The sequence below is a fragment of the Xyrauchen texanus genome, chromosome 18 (assembly GCF_025860055.1).
Source record: "Xyrauchen texanus isolate HMW12.3.18 chromosome 18, RBS_HiC_50CHRs, whole genome shotgun sequence".
In the NCBI taxonomy this organism is placed as follows: domain Eukaryota; kingdom Metazoa; phylum Chordata; class Actinopteri; order Cypriniformes; family Catostomidae; genus Xyrauchen; species Xyrauchen texanus.
Genome location: NC_068293.1, coordinates 13,257,238 through 13,278,999, shown reverse-complemented (window position 1 = coordinate 13,278,999; position 21,762 = coordinate 13,257,238). Strand labels below are relative to the sequence as shown.

The 21,762-nt window shown below is 42.9% G+C and overlaps 1 protein-coding gene across 2 annotated transcripts; it reads right to left on the bottom strand.

The window, feature by feature from the left end:
• Positions 1–470: 470 nt before the first annotated feature.
• Positions 471–20,207, bottom strand: LOC127659003 (four and a half LIM domains protein 2-like). 2 transcript variants are annotated; one of them, XM_052148607.1, is made up of 6 exons: positions 20,082–20,207; positions 4,968–5,144; positions 3,556–3,730; positions 1,605–1,774; positions 1,267–1,453; positions 471–1,046 (listed from the first exon to the last, which is right to left on the bottom strand). In XM_052148607.1, exons 2-6 carry the CDS (start codon positions 5,121–5,123, stop codon positions 895–897), a joined length of 840 nt encoding a protein of 279 aa, XP_052004567.1. In that variant the 5' UTR covers positions 5,124–5,144; positions 20,082–20,207; the 3' UTR covers positions 471–894. The 2 variants fall into 2 exon arrangements, with proteins under 2 accessions (XP_052004567.1, XP_052004566.1); XM_052148606.1 differs by lacking the exon at positions 20,082–20,207 and adding an exon at positions 7,104–7,326 and having other exon boundaries at positions 472–1,046.
• Between the last annotated feature and the right edge of the window lie 1,555 nt (positions 20,208–21,762).

Genomic DNA, 21,762 nt, shown 5'->3' with positions numbered 1-21,762 from the left:
GACCCACAGAGCTAAACTGTTCTTATTTGTTTTCAGCAGAAGAAAGTCTTACACATCTGAGATGTAAATGATGAGAATATTTTTTATTTTGGGGTGAACGATCCCTTTAAGTATGAATAGTTTTCCGAACATACACAGAAAATCAATCTGCTCCTGTTTTGTGAATGGGACCCACAGACTGTTGCCACACAAATTCTGTTTATTGATGAATTTCCTGAAATTTTGTTAAACTATGTTTATTGGTATTACCAAATCCTATCAATCTTCTAAACAAAACCAGTTCACATGTGATTGTACTCATCTTTTTAATTCATGCTGTGAATAGCAGTATGAAATAAATAGTCACACATTTTTGGTACAGGTAATGTAGACATATAGCATATTGTGCCGAGGCTGAACATTGTTCTGCATGGTCATTTTCCAATACTAGATGCCACTAATGTTTTATCTTGTCCCAAAAGACAACACCGAGTCAATTTGCTTTGATAAGCTTTATTGATATTGATATTAAGATTAATTAAGATTTCATATATATCTGTTGGATACAGGACAGGCCAAAATAATTAGTAAGTTAAGACAAGCAACAACTCAGAAAACCAGTTAGACATTTTTAAAGAGATAGCAATGCTCATTATCCTTGCATGTTTTCTGTTAATCTTTAATATTCTTTCCTAAATCTTCCCAATTTAATACAAGCTTTAATACCTCTCTTCAAACAAAGAAAATCTGCATCTAGCTATGCTTACTCTATTATACTTGCCACTACAGTGTGCACTATGTTTTCATGGAGCACCTAAATGTATTACACACCATTTTATGCTTTGCTATTTATCAATACCTTGGTTAATTAACATTTTAGTTCTCATGCACGCCTGGATTCTTCACAGCACTCTTTCAGATGTCTTTGCCACACTCAGGACACAGGATGTCATCTCTCTCGGTCAGAAAACCTCTGCCTACCAGAGACACTGAGCACTTCTTGCAGTTGAAACAGTCGTTGTGCCACTGACGCTCCTCAAAGGAGATGTACTTGCTTCCCCCGAGTCCTACATCAAACATGACAAACATGTTGTCACCTTGACACCAGCTGGTTAAGAGTCATTTAAAAAAACGTCTCGGACAGGTGAAAATCATCATCAGTTTTTTGCAGATATCACATCTTTAATATTTTGGGGGGTTTAATAATGCAATGACATTAAAACATTTTCAGAGTGACTTAAGTGTCGAAATACTTTTTGGGGCCACAGTATGTTGGTTTGTTCATACCACTGATGGGGGTGGTGCAGGAGGCACATTTCTTAGCATACAAGTTGCAGAAGCAATTGAGGCAGTAGGCGAAGTCATCACGAGAGGTGAAACGCTGGCCAGACAGCTGCTGCTTACAGCCAGTGCACAAGAAGCAGTCCTTATGCCATGGCTGGTCATGGTAGGTCACACCCCCAGTGGTGATAGACTAGAGAGACAAGGAAGAGAAGATTTATCCTAAATGAGATTCATACTGAATTATCAAAATGCAATTTGATTTAATATTAAAATATGTTTGATGTACATGTTGCTAGTAAATCATTAAATAGCACATCAGCTGTGTTTAACGTGGGCTTTACCTTCTTGCAGTGAACACACTGCATGGCAAACTGCTTTTCGTAGCAGGGCACGCAATAGTTCTGGTTTTCTTTAGGGATGAAGCTCTTTGTGCCAATTGGCTGCTGGCAGCGCTGGCAGGTAAAGCAGGTCTCATGCCAGCTGTTTCCTTTATGCTCCATCTTCCTTGAGCCTGAGAGAGAGACATTGTAAATAAACCAGTCTAATCCCAAATACCACAGTATTATGGTCATGAAGGGAAGCATGTAAAGACCATATTGAGTTTATGCCATATTCCAAACAAATGTTTGTTATGAACATAATTTTTATAGCTGTAGACAGGATAGGATATGTATACAAATTTTCATATATAGTCTTATTAGATGCACATTTAGGAATTGGCTCTCTTTCGATTCATGGGCTGAAATATGAATTTAATTAGCCACGTCCACTGGATTTTGCAATACTGAATTGCAATTTAAAGAAATTCAACACAGTAACACAACAGGAATTTCATATTTGATAAATAATGACTATTATGCTTATGCATTCCAAGATATTTAGAATATATTTTCTCTACTACACATATAGACATATTTCTCTAAATGAAAACAAAAAACCAAAGTTCAAAACAATTACCCCACAAAAGAGCAAAAATATCCACCACATTCTTTTCAGATAACGTCATAAAAATTTACAGACATGAAATTTTGAATTTTTTAATAATAAAGTAAAGCATTTTGGGAAATGAAATGTTTTTCCATCATGGATAATAAAATAAAACGAATGTATTAGAGAGTATTGATGCTGACTATCACCCCTAGAGTCAAGAGTTTGAATCCAGGGTATGCTGAGTGACTCCAACCAGGTCTCCTAAGCAACCAAATTGGCCCGTTGCTAGGGAGGGTAGAGTCACATGGGGTAAACTCCCTGTGGGTGCGATTAGTGGTTCTCACTCTCAATGGGGTGTGTGGTAAGTTGTGCGTTGATCACGGAGAGTAGCATGAGCCTCCACATGCTGCGAGTCTACATGGTGTCATGCACAGCGAGCCACGTGATAAGATGCGCAGATTGATGTCTCAGAAGAAGAGGCAACTGAGACTTGTCCTCCGCCACCCGGATTGAGGTGAGTAACCGCACCACCACGAGGACCAGCTAAGTATTGGGAATTGGGCATTCCAAATTGAGAGAAAAGGGGATAAAAATAAATAAATAATTTAATATTTTTATACATTCTGTTTACTACCTCATGGTAATGGTAATACATTCAAAATGGATTGGAATTTAAAAGGCATTCTCTGACTGGTGCACAACCCTAATTTTATTTAATTGAAGTCATCAGACAGAGTATAATCATTTTTCTAGACATCCTTACAGAGATCCTATAAATTCCAGTAGTGGTGCAGTTTACACACTGAGAGGACAGAGGTTTTATTGTTTTAAAAGTGTCTGGCTCTAATCTCATATTTTTAAAATGCATGTGCTCCAGACCTAAAATATTAGGTTTCACTTTCTGGGAGTTGAAGCATTACAAAGTTCTGTGAGCAGAGAAAATGGATTACAATAATTAGAAACAAACAAAAAAAATATTTAAATCTGTGACTTGGTTACATCTATTTCTACAAATCCATGCAATTTTGATTGAACAACGTGATCAAATATGTGGTTGGGAGTGGCATGATGATCCACTGGGCAGAGGACCAGAGTGATTTATTAATGAATGAATCTGTATTACTTAAAACAGTTGACGTTTGACGTAACAATTATCCTGTTGTATGTCAATGCTAGTTCTTCATTCTTCATAAGACCTAGCCAAATGCCTACCCTGTGTGAATGCATGCCATTTTCCTTTGCTTGAATGGAAAGAAAGTGCTGAATGAATTAAAGTAGTTTTTGTTGTAGCATTGAGTATAAAACTGTGTATTGATATGAGATAATAGTTGAATGTTCCTCCCACAATGAAGAATCTCGTACCAGGCATGATGGTCTTCTTGCATTCATGACATTTAGAGGAGTACTCATTAGAATAGCACTCAGTGCACAGGAGCTGCTCGTCTTTGGTGGAAAAGGGCTTGTCCACCAGTGAGCGCTTGCACTGGAAGCAGTGGAAACAGTCCTCGTGCCAATGACGGTCCTTGTAGGAAAGATCCTACAGCAGCACAAGAGAAAGAGAACATGTTCTGATGACATATCAGGTTACATTAGAGAAAGTCTCCTATCGCACACAAACGCCTGACAAGCTCTAATATGATTGGCTGCCTTTACAATATTTCCAGGAGTTAGGTTTCAATTCATCAAAGGGATATTTCAACCAGAAATGAAAATTCTCTCATAATTTCCTCACCCTTGTGCCATCCCAGATGTGTATGACTTTCTTCTGCAAAACACAAGCGAAGATTCAGCTCTGTTGTTCCTCATAATGCAAGTGAATGGTGACCAGAACTTTGAAGGCCCAAGAGGCAGTATATAAAAAAATCCATACAACTCCAGTGGTTAAATCCACATCTACTCAAGTGATATGATAGATGTGGGTGAGAAACAGATCTATATTTAAGTCCTCTTCTAACAGTAAATCTACTCTTTCACTTTCACTTCAGCCACCTACTGGTTGGGGCTGGTCAAAGGTGGAGATTGACAGTAAAAAGGACATAAATATTGATCTGTTTCTCACCCACACCTATCATATCACTTCAGAAGATATACATTTAATAACTGGAGTCATATGGATTACATTTATGCCTCCTTTATGTAATTTGTTCTGGTTTCCATTCACTTGCATTGTATGGACCTACAAAGCTGAGATATTCTTCTAAAAATGTTGTGTTCTGCTGAAGAAAGAAAGACGTACACATCTGCGAGTGGGTGAGTAAATGATGAAAGAATTTTCCTTTTTGACTGAACTATCCCTTTTACGAAGCAGTGCTTTTGTTGCATAATTGTTTTAGTGGTGCATGACTCTATTTTTATTCTCAACTTCTTAAGGAATCAGTTGAGTCAATGATTGAATGACTCACACAGAACGCACAAGATGCTTATTCATCGCCACCTTCTGGCAGCAATATGCAATCTCCAGAAATGGTCACTGAACGCATCAGTGAGTGAAATGGAGGACCGGAACTGTTTTATAATATATTTCAGTATATAATTCACCCCTAAATGCCACATAAAAACAAACTGAGCTGTGGTTGGTTGTTTTACATGTCATTCAGACGGTCTCTTCCTGTTTAATTGGGTGTTTTTTGGCCAGAATAGACTGCAATAGGTAAAAACAATCCAGCTCTGTGAGACTACATAGAGGTTACTTTTCATTCTCACTGGGTCTATATTTTCAAATTATTACAATGTTTTTTTGTATATGGTACTGTAAGGGGTTTAAATGATGTTACCCTGCTGTTGCAGCCGATGGGTTTCTTGCAATCCTCACAGGTGTTGGAGTAGAGGCTCTCATAGCACTTCACACAGTATGGATTCTCCTCACGAAGGACATACATCTTCCCAAACAGGGATTCCTTACAGTAGTGACAATCATAACGCTCAGTCATCTTTACTTCTCCCTGTCAGTCCTGAATTAGCAAAGGGAAAGAGTGATGAAGAGAGTTTGAGTTAACGAGAGAAAACTTGAGACCTTCTGATGAGGAGATTGTAGAGGGCCAAATCAGCCTCAAAATCAAGTCAATAAATATATTAATGAATCTTGAAATACATAATGAACGATCTCCCATGTATTTCATTTCAGCACTGGAGAATCTTTTTTCATATTAAAAAAAATAGCTCTCTGCATCTATTTTCAATTTAGAGCATTAGCATTAGCATTAGCATTAGCGACATGCCAATGCTATAATCAAAGCAGATTGGTGTGTAATCATTACTCCTTTGAGATTTTCTTTTCCAAAGAAATGGACTTTTAAAGGTGAAGCTTACTGCTGTTGAGCGAGATGCCCCTGGAAATGAAAAGACACAAAGCTTGTGCTTAAATGAAAAAAATATTTAATGATGATTTAATTATTATGGTTTAATTAAGGCAGATGCTTTTTGTACCCTGGTGCAAAAAATGGTATATGCTATAAACACCCAAGTGCAAATAGTGGCCGATACTATTTGCACCCCAACCCTGGTGCAATTAATAGTATATACTAATTGCACCCTTGTGCAAATATTGTCAGAATCTATTTGCACCCATATTTAAATACTAAGATGCAATATATGGGCATCACTGCAGCGTGTTTATTGTGTTTATTCAACAACCCCTACCCCTAAACCTAACCTTACCTTAGAAAAAATAACCTTGGTTTTACTACAGTAACCAGTTTCACCATGGTATTTTGTTGTTAATTTACAGTAACCTCAAAATGAACCATGATTCCTATATTAAAAACATATTTCTGTAGTAACACCATGTTTAATTGCATTAAAACGATGTACACACAAGTGATGATGAGCCGCCAGAACGAGTGCGATTGACAGACCCCACCTCTAGATCACCCTTCTCTCTACTCCCCGACATTCACCGTGACCAAATCTCTGCATTAAACATTTATATAAATTTGTATCTATTATTTTAAGTAGTATTAAAGGAAATATAAAGAGTGGAAACAGGAAAATGGATGGGAAAAAGAGTGGGTCAAAACACGGATTTGAACCACGACTACTATGACAAAATTACTCATTCACACACCATCTTTACACCCCACACCACTGCAGCAACAGCTATAGGTTAGTTTGTTGTATATTTCTGTAGTTTCACCTGACTATTGGGGTGCAAATTTGTGTTAATTTGAACGATTGTTCGTTTTTAATTGTATTTAATTATTTATTTATTTATGTATTTTTGCCTTCCATAGATTAGAAGCAATGTTAATAGTACTTTGGCTCAAACCCTCACAAATTATTGCTGTGAGATATAACATTCCTCTTAATGTGGAAATGCCAAGTTCCACAAGAAAAAAAGAAAGAAAGAATGACAAAAAGAAAGAATTGCATAATAGATGAAGGTTAAATTGTTAGTACGTCAGAGTAGATATATCCGATTTTGTCAACAACAACATCAGAATTTCAAGTTTTCAAAAGCCCTTTTTGTCACAATTTGGTCTTTAGTCGGTTCTCATCAGGCACCATTCATTCTCAGTGTTGGATGGAGCACGCTGGAATTCCATAGTGTACGACATCATACCATCGTATCCAGCCTATTATCTCACCTCCAGCTGTCAGCGATTACATTGTGTGTATTTGAGTGTGCAAGTGTGTGCGTGTGCGTGTGTGTGTGTCTGTGCTGGCATGGATGTGATCAGCAATAAACATCACCATGAATGGATCTTTTCAGAGAACAATCTCAGAATTCCTATTATAGGACACACAATTACTGTTAAAATTAAACTTTAGACTGATTCCAAATCTATCTGAAAGCAATAAAGAAATCTTGGTGTCCAGTTTGAATCATTGCAGTTGAGACAGTTATTGTCAGGTAACGTGACAGAGAGCTGTAGAGATTGTGATTCATACTGAATGGAATAAAGATTACTCACACAGCTGTTTGTGTCCTGGACTTGACCCTGTGTGTATTGTTCCCATGAGCCCTGTGGCGCTTAGTGCCACCTCACTCAATGCCAGCTGTCCTGCTCTGACTGTGGCACTGCCTCAGATGTCCCCAGTGGCCCTTGCACGCTACCTCCCTGCTCCCCAGCACCCTGCTATCCTGCTCTGAGCGTGTCTGACTGAGCCCTTGTCCGGCCCGGGCTTCACTACTATATCAAATCCCCCTCTAGAGTTTGACCATAAAAGGCAGCAGATGGTGGAAACCAGGAGAAGCACGCTTTTAAAATCCTTCTAAGAAAATTCTTGCACAGTCAGTCCATCTCTCCCCCCTCCTCTACTTCCTGTTTGTCTTGCCATTTTTTGCTGTCTCACTTCTTCAGGCATTCTTCCGTTCCTTATCCAACTGGCAAGCCATCTCACTGCTTTCCTTTTCCATCAAAATAACAAACTGCAGGTCATTCTGGCCATATTTTCTTATATTGTCTCACCCCAATCCTTCAGTTCTGCCTCCTACACTCTGAAGTCATGGAAATAGGTTCTCCATGGCTCTAAGCACATGGCAAAAATGAGCCTGACACTAATATGTCAAGAAGACATGTTTTGCAATAAAATAATAGTTTACCCAAAAGGAAAATGATATCATAGTTTACTCACCCTCATGCCATTCCAAATCCATTTGACTTTCTTTTTTTTTTATGAGGAATGCAAAAGGAGATGATTCAATGAATATACTTTTCAATACAGTGGTGGTGGATGGTGTCTCACAATAAAGCTTTAAAAAGGACCCAAAGGCATCATACAAGTAGTCTATGCAGCTTTCTGTGCTTTTCTGAAATTGTATGATAGATTTTGGTGAGAAACAATCCAAATTTTTGTAGTTTTCAGTGAAAGTCCAGATGTCCGTTGCACTCTCATTAGTGCTTGAGAGAAGCTCATTCATTCGTCCACAGTGGCACACGTGTTCAAGTAAGAATGTGTAGAGCCAGACAACTTTAATTTCAGGTTGTTTCTCACCAAAACCTATTGCCTGCCTTCAGAAGACTTGGAATTTGAAGCACGAGCTGTATGGACCATTTTATGTAATATCTGGGTCCTTTTTCAGCATTAAAGTGAGTCACTATCAATGACCATTGTATTAAAATGACAAACTGAGATTTTCATAAAGTGAGTCACAATCATAAAATCATGAGTTTATCAGTTTAATTGTAAATTAAGAATACAACGGGAGGAGGGATGGAAAAACAGGAGAAGCCTGGTGAAATCGGGAGCGTTTGCAGAAATGAGCCAGTCTGTCAAACAGCTAACAAATATCACTGTTTTCAAGCATTTTTAGCAGTTGTCATTGCAGATGAAATATTCTTTTTTCAGTGCTGACTGTATACCACCTAATCCAGAGCTGTTTTTGGAAATGGCCTGGAAGGGGCAATCATGCATCAGTTGAAGCAAAATTATTTTTTGAGCTGCACACCCTCAGAAACCTATTACTGCCTTAATGCACTTCAGTCACAGTATTTCTATAGTGTTTATTGTATTTATAGTTTTTATTAAATTTTATACCTGGCACCTTATTTAAACTATATTTTTATTGTTATTTGTTACTGTTTTATTATTATAATTTGTCTTGTCATAAATGTTTTTTTTATTTGTTATTAATTGTTTTGTTATTAATACATTTACATTTATGCATTTGGCAGACGATTTTATCCAAAGTGACTTACAGAGCCCTTCTTACAGGGACAATCCCCCCAGAGCAACCTGGAGTTCAGTGCCTTGCTCAAGGACACAATGGTGGTGGCTGTGGGGATCAAACCAGCATCCTTCTGATTACCAGTTTACCAGTTATGTGGTTTAGACCACTACACCACCACCACTCCATTTTATTAATGCTTTGGCAATATTGTATGTAAACACAATAATGCTAATCAAATACTTTTTAAAACAAACTTGAGAGCGAGAGAGAGAGAGCGAGAGAGAGAGAGAGTGAGAGAGAGGGAGTTAAGCAAAACACACCTTTGGCAGGAGTTATGTGAGATATCCGCTTTACATGGGGGAAATAAATAACAATCAGTGCATGTGTTCTGTCATGTTTTCTGTCAGAAGCAATATCATTTTGACAAAATCATATAGCATTCAAGTGCATGTTAATTGTTTTCCACCATTGGGATTGTAAAACACCAGTAAACGCACATATTTATGTCACGTCATTACATTTTATAGCATTTGTTAGAGCTCTTCTGGAAGAGTGGGGGGTGGGGGGGGGGTACTTTTAATTCAAAACATTTTGTGATTTTCTTTCATTTTCCTTGTACTGCCAAAACAATGACAATATTCCTAAGAGAAATACACAATTTTCATGTTAAGCATTTTCTCCCCTTTCTCTCGGCTTCCTGGTCAGTGTATTAAAGTGTTTCCCTTACGACTCTTGGCACTTAGCATTGCATTCTGCTAACGCATATGGGGGAGTGTCCTTCTGCGCGACCTAGTTGAAACCTCTCTACAATAACGCCAATATTCTAATACTGGCTATGATGATTGAGCTCCGCCTTTTAGGCGCAAACCTGTCTGCTATAAAAGCAGGCATGCAAACACCATTCCTAAGAATATTTTTCTTTCACGAAAGCGATTCATCTCTCATCTAGAAGACCTCTACTACTTCACTGTTGAAGTACACAAAATCTTCATGGCAATGAGAAGACTCTCCGCTCCCCTGTAGTGTTTCCGGCAAACATTTACTTGACGCTTCGAAGGTGAATGGGCTGCTTCAGCTTCCTAATTCCCCACAGCGCTTCAGCAGGGGTTTTGTATCCTTATAAGCTATTGTGTTCCCTCTCGAGAGGTCTCTCCTATTGTGTAAGTAGCTTACGCTATGGGAAAACTCCGTTTCTCGAGAAATATTGAAGTCTTTATGTAAAACGCATTGCAGCTGCACAGCAGACAGCAATGAGCGAGGCAGCTCGGTCATTGGCTGTGCTGTGGCAACTTGCTCGAACCAATGACGGGGCGACTCTGAACGCACGACCAATGAGCGTGCTTCACTCCCACGCGCTCAGAGCCCGCCAAGATTAGCGTGGCTAAGGCTATATATTAGGCGCCCCGTCATGAGAGTTCTTTAGATTTAATCTCCTTCAGCAAAGACCTTCTCTTCGCTGGATCCTCTGGATTATTGGAGTCTTTTCCCGCCGTCGACAAGCCTACAGCAGGACTGCTACGAGGACGCCGGCGCCTTCAGCCGCCTTCAAAGCCTTCTGCTACGCCATCCGGCGCGCATCACCTTATATCCTTTACTAAGCAATAACTTTTCAAGTGTTCGCCTCTGCGACGCTTTTTTGTCCTTAGTAAAGAGCAAATTCGAGGCGTTGTTTAAAATGCCTTCGACCTGCGCCTCGTGCAGAGGCCCTCTTCCTGACGGGGACCGTCACATTATCTGCGCTCGCTGCCTGGGACCTGACCACGCAGAAGCTGCTCTCACTCAGGCGGATGCCCCGAATGTGACTCCCTGGGCCTCACCGAAGCTGCGCTCGCTTTCGCCTTCGCCGAACGAGCCTGCTACCACCGTGCTGCCATCCCTCTGTTCGAGCCAGCGCAAGAAAAGCGCCGCTCACGGAGGCCGCCAGAGCACGCGGACTTCAGTGACGCCACGCCGGGCCAGTCTCCGCGTGCTTCACCACCACCCGAGGACTCCCTGCCGCCAGTTCTATTCACGCAGGCAGACCAGCACCCTCCGAGCGCTGGGTCTCGCCTCGCTTGGCGATCAGGGAGGACGGTGAAAAGGATGACAGCCTTTCCACTGACGCTGCATCCGACGACTGGCCGGGCTCGGCCTTCTACCCGCGCCGTTGACACTAGCGGACACGAGCAGGGGCAGCAGCATGGACTCAGAAATCGTCCGCGATACTGTCCAAAGCCGTGGAAGACCTCGGGCTCGACTGGTCTTCTCCGAAGAACCCGCCCGCAGCCGGCTGGACGAGTGGTTCCTGCAAGAGCGCCGCAGGCCCCTCAACAGAGACCCTCCCTTTCTTCCCGAAGTTCACGACTGAACTCACAAAGTCGTGGAAAGCCCCGCACTCTGCTCGCCTGAAGCCTTCTTTCTCTTCCTCGCTCTCCTCGGTGGACGGCGCGAGAGAAAGAGGCTATGAGGGAACCCCGCCCCTCGAGGAGGCTATGGCCAACCATCTGTGCCCACCCTCCACCGCTGGATGGAAAGCCAAAGCTTCTCATCCCTCGAAGCCCTGCAGATCTACCTCAGCTCTCGCCGGTTGCGCATATGCCGCCGCCAGCCAATCTGCGTCAGCGCTTCATTCCATGGCTGTTCTGCAGGTCTATCAGGCCAAACTTCTCCACACCATGGACGAATCTGGACCCGAACCTGAAGCTTTCAAGGACCTGCGCAGCGCCACTGATGTAGCCCTGCGAGCCACAAAGGCCACCGCCCAATCCATCGGCCGGGCCATGGTTAACCTGACTGTCCTTGAGCGCCATCTGTGGCTGACGCTAACAGAAATGAAGGACGCGGATAAGGCGCCATTCCTCGACGCGCCTATCGCCCCAAGCGGCCTGTTCGGACCGGCGGTAAAAGAGTTCGCTGAACGCTTCACTGAAGCCCAGAAGAATTCGCAGGCTATGCATCACTTCCTGCCTAAGCGCTCCAGCTCATCACAGAGCCGCCAGAGACCGCCTCAGCTGCAGCAGCGAGCCAGGGCGGCGCCTCCGCCTCCCAGCCCAGACCTGAAACGGACGCTCGACGCCGCTCGCGTTCCACTAATCGAAAGCAGCCGCCTGAGCGACGGGGACCTCGGCCCAAGATCGTGCTGAACCCGAGCCTCGTAAGCCTTCCTAGCCATAGGAAGAAGAGAGAGAGTGCGTGTCTCGCAAAAGCCGGACCACTCTCTCCAAAACGTGTAAAACATTACCCAGTCCCCTTACAAGCGGCTGGAAATGTCTGTACAGCAGTCAATGGGCCAGTCACAGAACTCGCTCACCTGCAATCAAACGCCGTTTTAACGGCAACACGCAGAAATCACAAAAGAGTCATTTTCTGCCTGTGTCACTAAGGGGTCACGTGTCCACACTAAAGTCGCATTCCCACATATCAATACTGTCCAAACAGTGCCGAATACTTCCCCAGCTCAAGCTGGACGCCCCATAAATGTAGATCGTGTGCCTATTGTCATGTATGCACCACTACACACAAGCACTGTTCCCACAGTTATAAACACTTCCCCAGTAAAAGCGGAAATACTATAAAGGTAACGCGTGCCTGCTGTCATGCATGCACCCCTACACACAAACACTGTATGCATGCCCAAAACCCCCGCCATGAGCCGGAGGCTTTATGAAAATGGCGCGCGTGCCTACTACGGTATATGCACCCCCACCCATAAGCGCTGCCCATACAGTTTCAAACAATTCTCTGGCCCATGCATCACAGATGCGGCGTGCGAGCCAAGAAACTCCCCGCTAAGAACGGGAAGCTTTATGAAAGTGGCATGCGTGCCTATCACAATGTATGCACCCCCACCCATAAACACCGTCTATACAGTTTCAAACATTTCTCCAGCTCATGCTGCGAGCATTACGGAGATAGCGTGCGTGCCTGTAATCTCACACGCACCCCTGCACTCGGCACTCAACAAAGCTGCTCAGCGTGCTCCCGCGCCTCTGAGAGCTGTAAGCTCAGTGTTAGCACAAGGCAATTCGCCGGCAGGGTCCATACGTCACTGCGACACGCCCCAGCCAGCATTCAGCCCATATCTGTAAGCGAGCAAAAGCCGGGAAAAAATCCCGACATGCCGAAATGGGTTTTGAACATAATAAGACATGGTTACTCACTTCAATTCGCTACGCAGACCACCCGCTTTTCAGCGGTGGTCGAGACGAAAGTGAGGAAAGATGTTTCACATGTTCTACGCACCGAGGTGCTCAAACTGATAGAGAAGAGCTATAGAAACTGTTCCTCCCTCTATGAGCTAGGCGGGTTTTACAGCCGCTACTTTCTCGTCCGAAAAGGACGGTGGCCTCCGCCCCATCCTAGATCTCAGACATCTGAACAAAGCTTTAATGATTCGGCTCATTCAGAATGTTAACGACCAAACATATCCTCGCGCAAGTTCAGCCCGGGATTGGTTTCTATCAGTGGATTTGAAAGACGCTTACTTTCATATTCGATAGCGCCTCATCACAGGCCATTTCTGAGATTCAGCTTTGAGGGACAGTCATACCAGTACACAGTACTACCATTCGACCTATCATTGGCCCCCGTACATTCACGAAATGTATGGACGCAGCACTTACCCCCTGAGACTGCGGGAGTCGCGAATACTGAATTACCTCGACGATTGGCTAAACCTAGCACAATCAGAGAGTCAGTTAACGACGCACAGATCTTGGATTATCAGTCATCTAGAATGTCTGGGTCTGAGAATCAATTTTGCAAAGAGCGTGCTATCCCCAGCCAGAATATCTCTTTTCTGGGAATAGTGCTAGTCTCAGTGCAGATGACGGCGCCTCTCATTAGAGCCGCTTGCTATTCGGCCTTGCAACATCATTCAGAGCGGTACGCACGCCCGTCAAACGATTTCAAAGGATGCTTGGTCTCATGGCCTCGGCATCAGCTGTACTCCAGCTAGGATTGTTGCACATGCGTCCTCTCCAACGCTGGCTCAAGAGCCGTGTCCCCACTCACAGCGTGGCGCTCGGGCCACTTTTTAATCAGAGTGAATCACGGCTGTATAAAAGCCCTGACGCCCTGGAAGTACGTCGACTGGTATCAAACCGGCGTGAGTCTGGGCGTGAACACGCAGAGAAAAATTATCACGACAGATGCCTCCAAAATAGGATGGGGGGCCCTTTACGAGGGCAGGCCTGTCTCCGGTTTTTGGTCAAACCTGGAAAAGCGCCTACATATAAACTGTCTGGAAATGAAAGCGGTCGCCTTGGCTCTCAGAGCCCTGCTTCCGTGCCTGAAAATGAACACGTTCTGGTCCGAACGGACAACATGATGGTAGTGTCGTATATAAATCGCCAGGGTGGACTCAGGTCGAGCTCCCTGCACTCTATGGCCAGGGAGCTCATTTTATGGTCACAGCACAACCTGCGCTCGCTGAGAGCAGCGCATGTGCCAGGCATCCTGAACCAGGGAGCGGACATGCTGTCCAGAGACAAGGTTCTCCCAGGAGAATGGTCTCTCCACCCCCTGACAGTCCAGTGGTTATGGCAAACCTTGGGCGAAGCAGAGGTCGACCTCTTCGCCTCCAGGGAAAATACGCACTGCCCTCTTTTCTTCTCAAAGAGCACGGACACGCTCGCCCAAGTCTGGCCGAGCCGCCCCTTGTATGCTTTTCCCCCGATCGCGATGCTACCTCAGGTCATCAGTCGAATCAGGGAGGTGAAATGTGCAGTGCTCCTGGTAGCCCCACTCTGGAAGAACCAGACGTGTTTTCCAGAACTGATGCAGATGATGCAATCTGCCCCATGGCCGATTCCGTTGAGGCTGGACCTCCTCAGGCAGGCCAACGGGATGATTCTTCATCCTCGCCCTTCATGCATGGCCCCTCAACGGGTTCCAGAGAACTTCCCCAGCGGAGTGTTGAGAACCATCACTGAGGCACGAGCGCCCTCTACAAGGCGCTTATATGCCCAAAAGTGGAAAGTGTTCAGTGACTGGTGTGATACCAAGAGCTTGAACCCCAAATCGTGCGAGATACCAAGTGTACTCGCCTTTTTGCAAGAGCTGCTGGAGGCGGGCCGCACACCCTCCACGCTCAAAGTCTATGTGGCTGCCATAGCGGCGTCACACAATCCTGATAAAGGACGCTCATTAGGGAAAAACGACCTAATCATTCGTTTTCTAAGAGGCGCGCTAAGAGGATGAACCCTCCTCGCCCCCCCTCGGTACCGATCTGGGACCTGGCCACGGTCCTGGATGCACTCAAGAGTGCCCCGTTCGAACCTCTCCGAACCGTGCACCTTAAACAGCTCTCGCTCAAAACTGCGCTCTTGCTGGCACTCGCCTCAGTCAAGAGAGTGGGCGACCTGCACGCGCTGTCATCAAGCGCTGCTTGCCTGGAAGTTGGACCTAACGACTGCAGAGTTGTCCTTAGGCCAAAGCACGGGTATATTCCTAAAGTGCTCTCCACACCCTTCAGAGTACAGGTGATATCTCTGGCAGCCTATCGTCTTCAGCAGACAAAGCGACGCTAATATACTCTGCCCGGTCAGGGCGCTCAGAGTATACTTGGAACTTTCTGCCCCGTTCAGACAGACGGAACAATTATTCGTATGCTTTGGCGGCCGCACTAAAGGTCTCGCAGTTTCAAAGCAAAGAATATCGGCTGGATAGTAGATGCTATAAGCTGGCTTATGAAGCCAAGGGCCTTCAATGCCCCTTAGGTGTCAGAGCTCACTCTACGAGGAGCATGGCCTCCTCGTGGGCGTGGTCGAGTGGGATACCCATTGAGGATATTTGTGCGGCGGCAGGCTGGGCCTCGCCTCGACATTTATCAGGTTTTATAACCTACAGGTCCCCTCACTGCATTCCAACATTCTATCAGCCTGACTGTAGTATGGACTGGAGTACATATATGCTGAGCATTATCTCCTCCCTTATAAGGTCCATCTCTGACTGACTTAGGGAGTTTTTTATGCATATCAGTAAAAAGAAAAATCTGTACATAAGATATGTGCGTGTGTTTTTACAATGAGCGCCCCACCATGGGCCACCTTGGGGCAAAGGCGCTCTGTATTATCCCATTATATAGCTCGCCGTTGGCCAGCTCGTTGAATAATCACTTTGCTTTAAGGCTCAGGCATCTGCCTCTGGCTTTATCGAGCTGAAGTCAGCACGCACTGGCGTTTTGCATGGTGTTCCCATAGCGTAAGCTACTTACGCAATAGGAGAGACCTCTCGGAGAGGAACGACTCGGTTACTAACGTAACCTCGGTTCCCTGAGAGGAGGGAACGAGTATTGTGTAAGCTGCCGTGCTTGTGCTTGGTCAGTCGCTTCAGTCGATTGAACCTAAAGAACTCTCATGACAGGGCACCTAATATATAGCCTTAGCCACGCTAATCTTGGCGGGCTCTGAGCGCGCGGGCGTGAAGCACGCTCATTGGTTCAGAGTCGCCCCGTCATTGGTTCGAGCAAGTTGCCGCAGCACAGCCAATGACCGAGCTGCCCCGCTCATTGCTGTCTGCTGTGCAGCTGCAATGCGTTTTACATAAAGACTTCAATATTTCTCGAGAAACAGAGTTTTCCCATAGCGTAAGCTACTTATGCAATACTCGTTCCCTCCTCTCAGGGAACCGAGGTTACGTTAGTAACCGAGTCATTATTGTGTATATGTATGTGTACAGTATGCAGGCTTCGATCTATTCTAGTTCTGAGACACTTGAATCATGTGCTCTCTGATGTGCCCATTCAAAATGTTTCCTCAGATCTTATCGCACATCTGTCCTCAGGACTGATTTGCGTCAATGGATCTGAAGGAAGTGCACTTCATGTACCAACTGCCCCGCGTTACAGGCGGCTTTTTAGATTCACGTTCGAGGAAACTGCTTATCAATTTAATGTCCTTCATTTCAGTCTGTCTCTGGCTCCCCGCACATTCATGAAATGTATTGATGTGGAGATTGCCCCATCGAAAATGAACTGTGTACTATTTTGAATTACCTCAACAATTGGTTATTACTAGCCAATCAGAGGCACTACTGAGCGAACACAGAGACTTGCTGCTTTGCCATATTGAAAATCTGGTCCAATGTCAACTGAACACTTTTCCCCAGCCAGTAAATCTCCTTTTTAGGAGTTCATGCATGCACACCTCATGAACGAGCTGAAGTATTTTATTTTCATGTGCATCACAGAAACTCGCCACTGTCTGGCTGTTCTAGCACCATGGATAGTGCCAGACTTCTACCAACAGGGTGTTATGCTGGGTCAAGTTTTCAGATGGAAAGTGCTGACCACAGATGCATCCAACACAGGTTGAGGCACAGTGTGTGCTGGATGCCCAACTTTCGACACCTGGACAGGTGCTAAACGGCTGTGACATGTCAACCACCTAGAGCTACTGGCTGTCTTTCTAGCTTTGAGAGATTTTCATTCCGGTATTGTGAATCACCACATTCTGATTCGTTCGGACAACACAACAGTAGCAGCGTAAATATGTTGTCATTACACGCTGGCCCACGTTTGGCCAGCGAAATGCAAGTATCTGTTTCCCCTGGTGCACCTCCTTCATTCTGTCATCAGCAAAGTCCGATTGGACATGGACACAGTTTTGTTAATTGCAAAGAAATGGCCCAATTAGTCCTGGTTTCTAGAGATGGTAGAAATACTGGACAGGCCTCCTTGGGAAATACAGCTGTAAAACATCTTCTCTTTAAAACACAAGGCACAGTTTGGCATCCCCAGTCAGAGCTGCGAAGCCTACACGTGTGGCCTTTGTATGGAGCACAGCGGAATAGACGGAATTGTCTTGGTTGTTTATGAACACCAAATTACAGGCTAGAATGTCGTCCAAGTAGGATGGTTTGAGTGGCCAAAAATTCTCCTAGAATTACAGCTGGAGAATTGCATAAATTAGTTGGGTCTTGGAGTCAGAAAGTCTCCAAAACTACAATCAGTCAACACCTAGATCACAAAAAGTTGTTTGGGAGGGTTTCAAGAAAAAAAGCATCTGCTCTCATCCAACAACAAAACTCAAGCATCTTCAATTTGCCAGACACTACTGGAACTTCAAATAGGACTGGGTTCTATGGCCAGATAAAACAAAAATAGATATTTTTGGCAGCAAACACCAGAGATGTGTTTGGCACGCACAGAGAAGTAGCCATATGGAAAAGTACCCCATAACTATGGTTAAATATGTTGGTGGATTTTTAACATTGTGGGTCAGTTTTTATGCCAGAGGTCCTGGACATCTTGTTCAGACACATGGCATCATGGACTCTATCAAATATCAACAGCTAAAAAATCTAAACCTGGCTGCCTCTGCCAGAAAGCCCTGGTTGGTTCTTCCAGCAGGACAATGATCCAAAACAGACATCAAAATGAACACAAAAATGGTTCAAAATCAAGGTTCTGCCTTAGCCATCCCAGTCCCCTGACCTGAACCCTATAGAAAACTTGTAGGGTGAACTGAAGAGGAGAGTCTGCCAGCGTGGACCTCTGAATTTGAAGGATCTGGAGAGATTCTGAAAGGAGAAATGGTCTCCAACCTCATTAGGCATTACAGGATAAGACAGATATATTGGCAAAGGGAGGTTGCACAAATTAATTAATAAAAGGGTGCCAATAACTGTGCCACACATATATTTCACAGAAATATTAGTTTTTTGATAAAACTTGTGTTGTGTTTGCTACCAATTTTTTTGGTAGGACTACATCACTGAACACTTGAAAACAACAAATAGACTTTAAATACAAAACCCTTACAATTATATTTTCCGTCTTAGACAAGACAATTATGCAAAACATCTTATTATATCATTGCTACCATCCATTCATCACATTTGTTAAACCTGTGTTAAAGCCTAGGTGTCAAGTTTTATTATATGTAATTTAAAATTCTTGCTTTTTCTTTATCTTTTTTCTGTAGCAACTCAATCCCTTTTTCAAATTCCAAAATTTTGTTAGAAATGTTGTTGACTTTGTCACCAACTCACTTGGTAGTCTGAGATTAAATATAAAATATAATCTCAATATATATGCTATTTTGCATGACCTGGTATTTCTCTAAACCTTGTTTTTTCATCCTAAACTATGTTCAGAGATCTTTACAAGTGCTACCACATAAACACGTCACAAAACACTAGTAAGAATGGAGTATAATGGATGACTGAAATATAAATGGAATGCTTTTAGAGGTCACTAAAAAGAGATTGCAGACAGGTTGATGGAAGACTATCTCCCCTAAGATTAAGCCCTGGTGTTTGCACCCCCCAAACCCAAGACCTTCATACTTCATTCCTGCTCCAGCACAATCCATAACCATGGAGAGAGTGAGACAAGAGTCTGACCACACATCATGAATCTATAAATGTCCAGCGTGGCTTTCATCCTCCCATAAAGGCTTTTACAGGGGACTTATAGCTGTCACACTGTATACATTGAGTGTCACATACGATGGCTATGGCAACTTGTTAACACAATGTCAATGCCACTGTTAAATGAATTCTTAACAGTTACAGGAGTTTCAGTCAGTATGTGCTGAATTCTCTAAGCAAAACAGATGACAATGTCCTACATTCTTTTCATTACTGATGTTATTGCAGTTAAGTTACCCCAAACAAATCTCATCTTAGTTTGTCCTCCACATTTTTGCTGTAATGCTTTTGTGCAATAGAGGCTGGTGTTAAATCCAATCGTAATTATATCAATGCACAAGAAGCATAACTGATGACTGTTTGGTAAAGAAATTCCATTAAATGTTTCTTATTTGGGCACTTTAACAAATGTCACACTGTGTAAAATTACTGTACATAAGAAAATAAATGCTTAATCTACCTGATTATGTTGTTAAATACAGCATCAAATACTTTTGGGAAGTTGTCCTATCACATGACATGTTCTATGTTGTAACATGATATATTCTTCCTAAAACTACTGAAAAATATTCAGCTTCTATCATAAATCACCCAGTCTTTGATCCAAACTTGAAAAAGTTAATTTAGAAAGACCAAATGCATACAGTTGTCTGGAGTTTGTTACATGCGATTCCACAGAATGACAAATGTTAAAAAAGCTTAAAGCAATTGGATGAGGTATTGAGAGATGTAGTATTTCCAAAACACAAAAGAAAGTGCACTTGAGGATAGAGAGATTCTCTTAATGCATAGTGGCACACATGGTCATTTTGACAGATAACACACAAATTTAGCTATGAATGGTTATACGAGTGTCTTCTGCTGTAGCAGTGAGGTTAGATGTTAGTAATCTACGTGTATGGGCAGAAGCGTCTATGGTCCTTACCTCAGAAGTAGTGCAGCCTTTCTGTGTGAAGAGTCTGGCCAGACTGAATGCGATCACCCTTGGTTGGAGCTGCATGCACTCCTGATTAAATTACTCTACCTATGGGGTGACTAATTTGAGATGTAGGGTTTGGGCAGCCTCTTTCTATCAAGATGAGCTATAAATACAACACAGCACCAAAAGCAATGCCACAGAAGATAAAGCCCACTTGCGTATGTACTCATAAACATGCACACAGACGTTCACACTTTCCTCTTTAGTGCTGTGTCTTTTTAAGGCCTAGTACTGATGTGAAATAGTTACATTCATGCTGTAATGCACTACCTGGACACGGATCTTTATGTGTGTACTGTATGTTTTATGTCAGTTTTATAATCAGACTATTCAGTCTGACAGCTTCAAAAACTATTGTCACATTGCTAGTTCATGAGAAATGAAAGACAAGCACAGAAAAGGGCTTGGACTTTATAGTATCATCTCTCTGTAAACAATTCTGCATCATAGTAATATGTAACTCTTGTCTTCAACTCTGCCCTCTAGCATTTGTGAGAGAGAAGGGACCCAGAACAAATAAACATCTTAGGGAATGTTTACAGACCTCCCTCCATGTTCTCATCACAATAGGCATTTTTCTGCTTTAGTTTCACTGAAAGAGTTTTCAAGTGAGAAAAGGCATTCATGTGTGGCTTCTGAAAACTTTCCATTGTAGCAGGACATTTTGTTTATAGTTGTGTGTGTCCATATATGTGAATATTTACAGCCTATTCAGTGGGGGTAAAAAAAGTATTATTTTTTTTTTCATTTAAAACAGGGAAATAAACAGATGTAGTTAAATGTAGTAAAGTAGATGTATTATTACAATAGTTATGATATACAATGAAGATGATCTGTTTAAGCAAGTTTGTGACATCAATCATGTTTAGTCCTTTGTACAAAAAGTCAGATTTCCTTGATTCCATTGAAGCACAAAAGATGCTCTTTTCAGACAGCATCTTGCTTGAATAACATCATTTTTGGACACTTAAGCAATTCTGATTGGTCAATTGCACCATCTAGTGGTCTGATATTTCTGAATAACAACCGCACATTCGGGGATTAAGTGATATTAGACCAGTCATCCGGGTATTGCAAGTCATCTTTCCTACTTCTGGTATCACTCTGCAATCATTCCATGCTAATAATAATAATAAGAATTATAATAATAATCTGAACTTAATCATCATGTCCATTTATTTATTTATTTGCAAGTAGTATTGTAATAAGCAGGATAATGAGCTGACAGATCATTTTCCCAAAATAAACACAGAGAGAACTTTGATGCACTCCAAAGGTAGAATTTAGCTGTTTCTGGAGATATCATCCTTCTTACACAATAGGTGATTTATATTTTACCACCATTTATTTATTAATTTGTTAGGTCAGTGTTTCCCAACCTTTTGTCTGCCATGGCACACTTATTACGACTAACAAATTCTACTGCACACCGCTATCCCACATAGGCTAACCATCGTCAATATTTATCCTTTTCAAGAACTTGTCCATATTTTCTGTCCGTCTTAGTAGCGTGTTTACTTGTAATGTTTGAAATTCAGCTATGAAAAAAAATAATAAAATATGTCACATACAGTCCTTGGGTTAGCCTTAATCATCGTCCATCATTTTGACGGACAGGGTTGTAAAA

Excerpts from the sequence above, each read along its gene's own strand:
- LOC127659003 (XM_052148607.1), bottom strand. The coding sequence starts at position 5,123 with ATGACTGAGCGTTATGATTGTCACTACTGTAAGGAATCCCTGTTTGGG. Across the intron at positions 3,731-4,967 it reads CCATCGGCTGCAACAGCAGG|GATCTTTCCTACAAGGACCG; the intron begins GTAACATCATTT and ends GTGCTGCTGTAG. Across the intron at positions 1,775-3,555 it reads CAAGAAGACCATCATGCCTG|GCTCAAGGAAGATGGAGCAT; the intron begins GTACGAGATTCT and ends TCTCTCTCTCAG.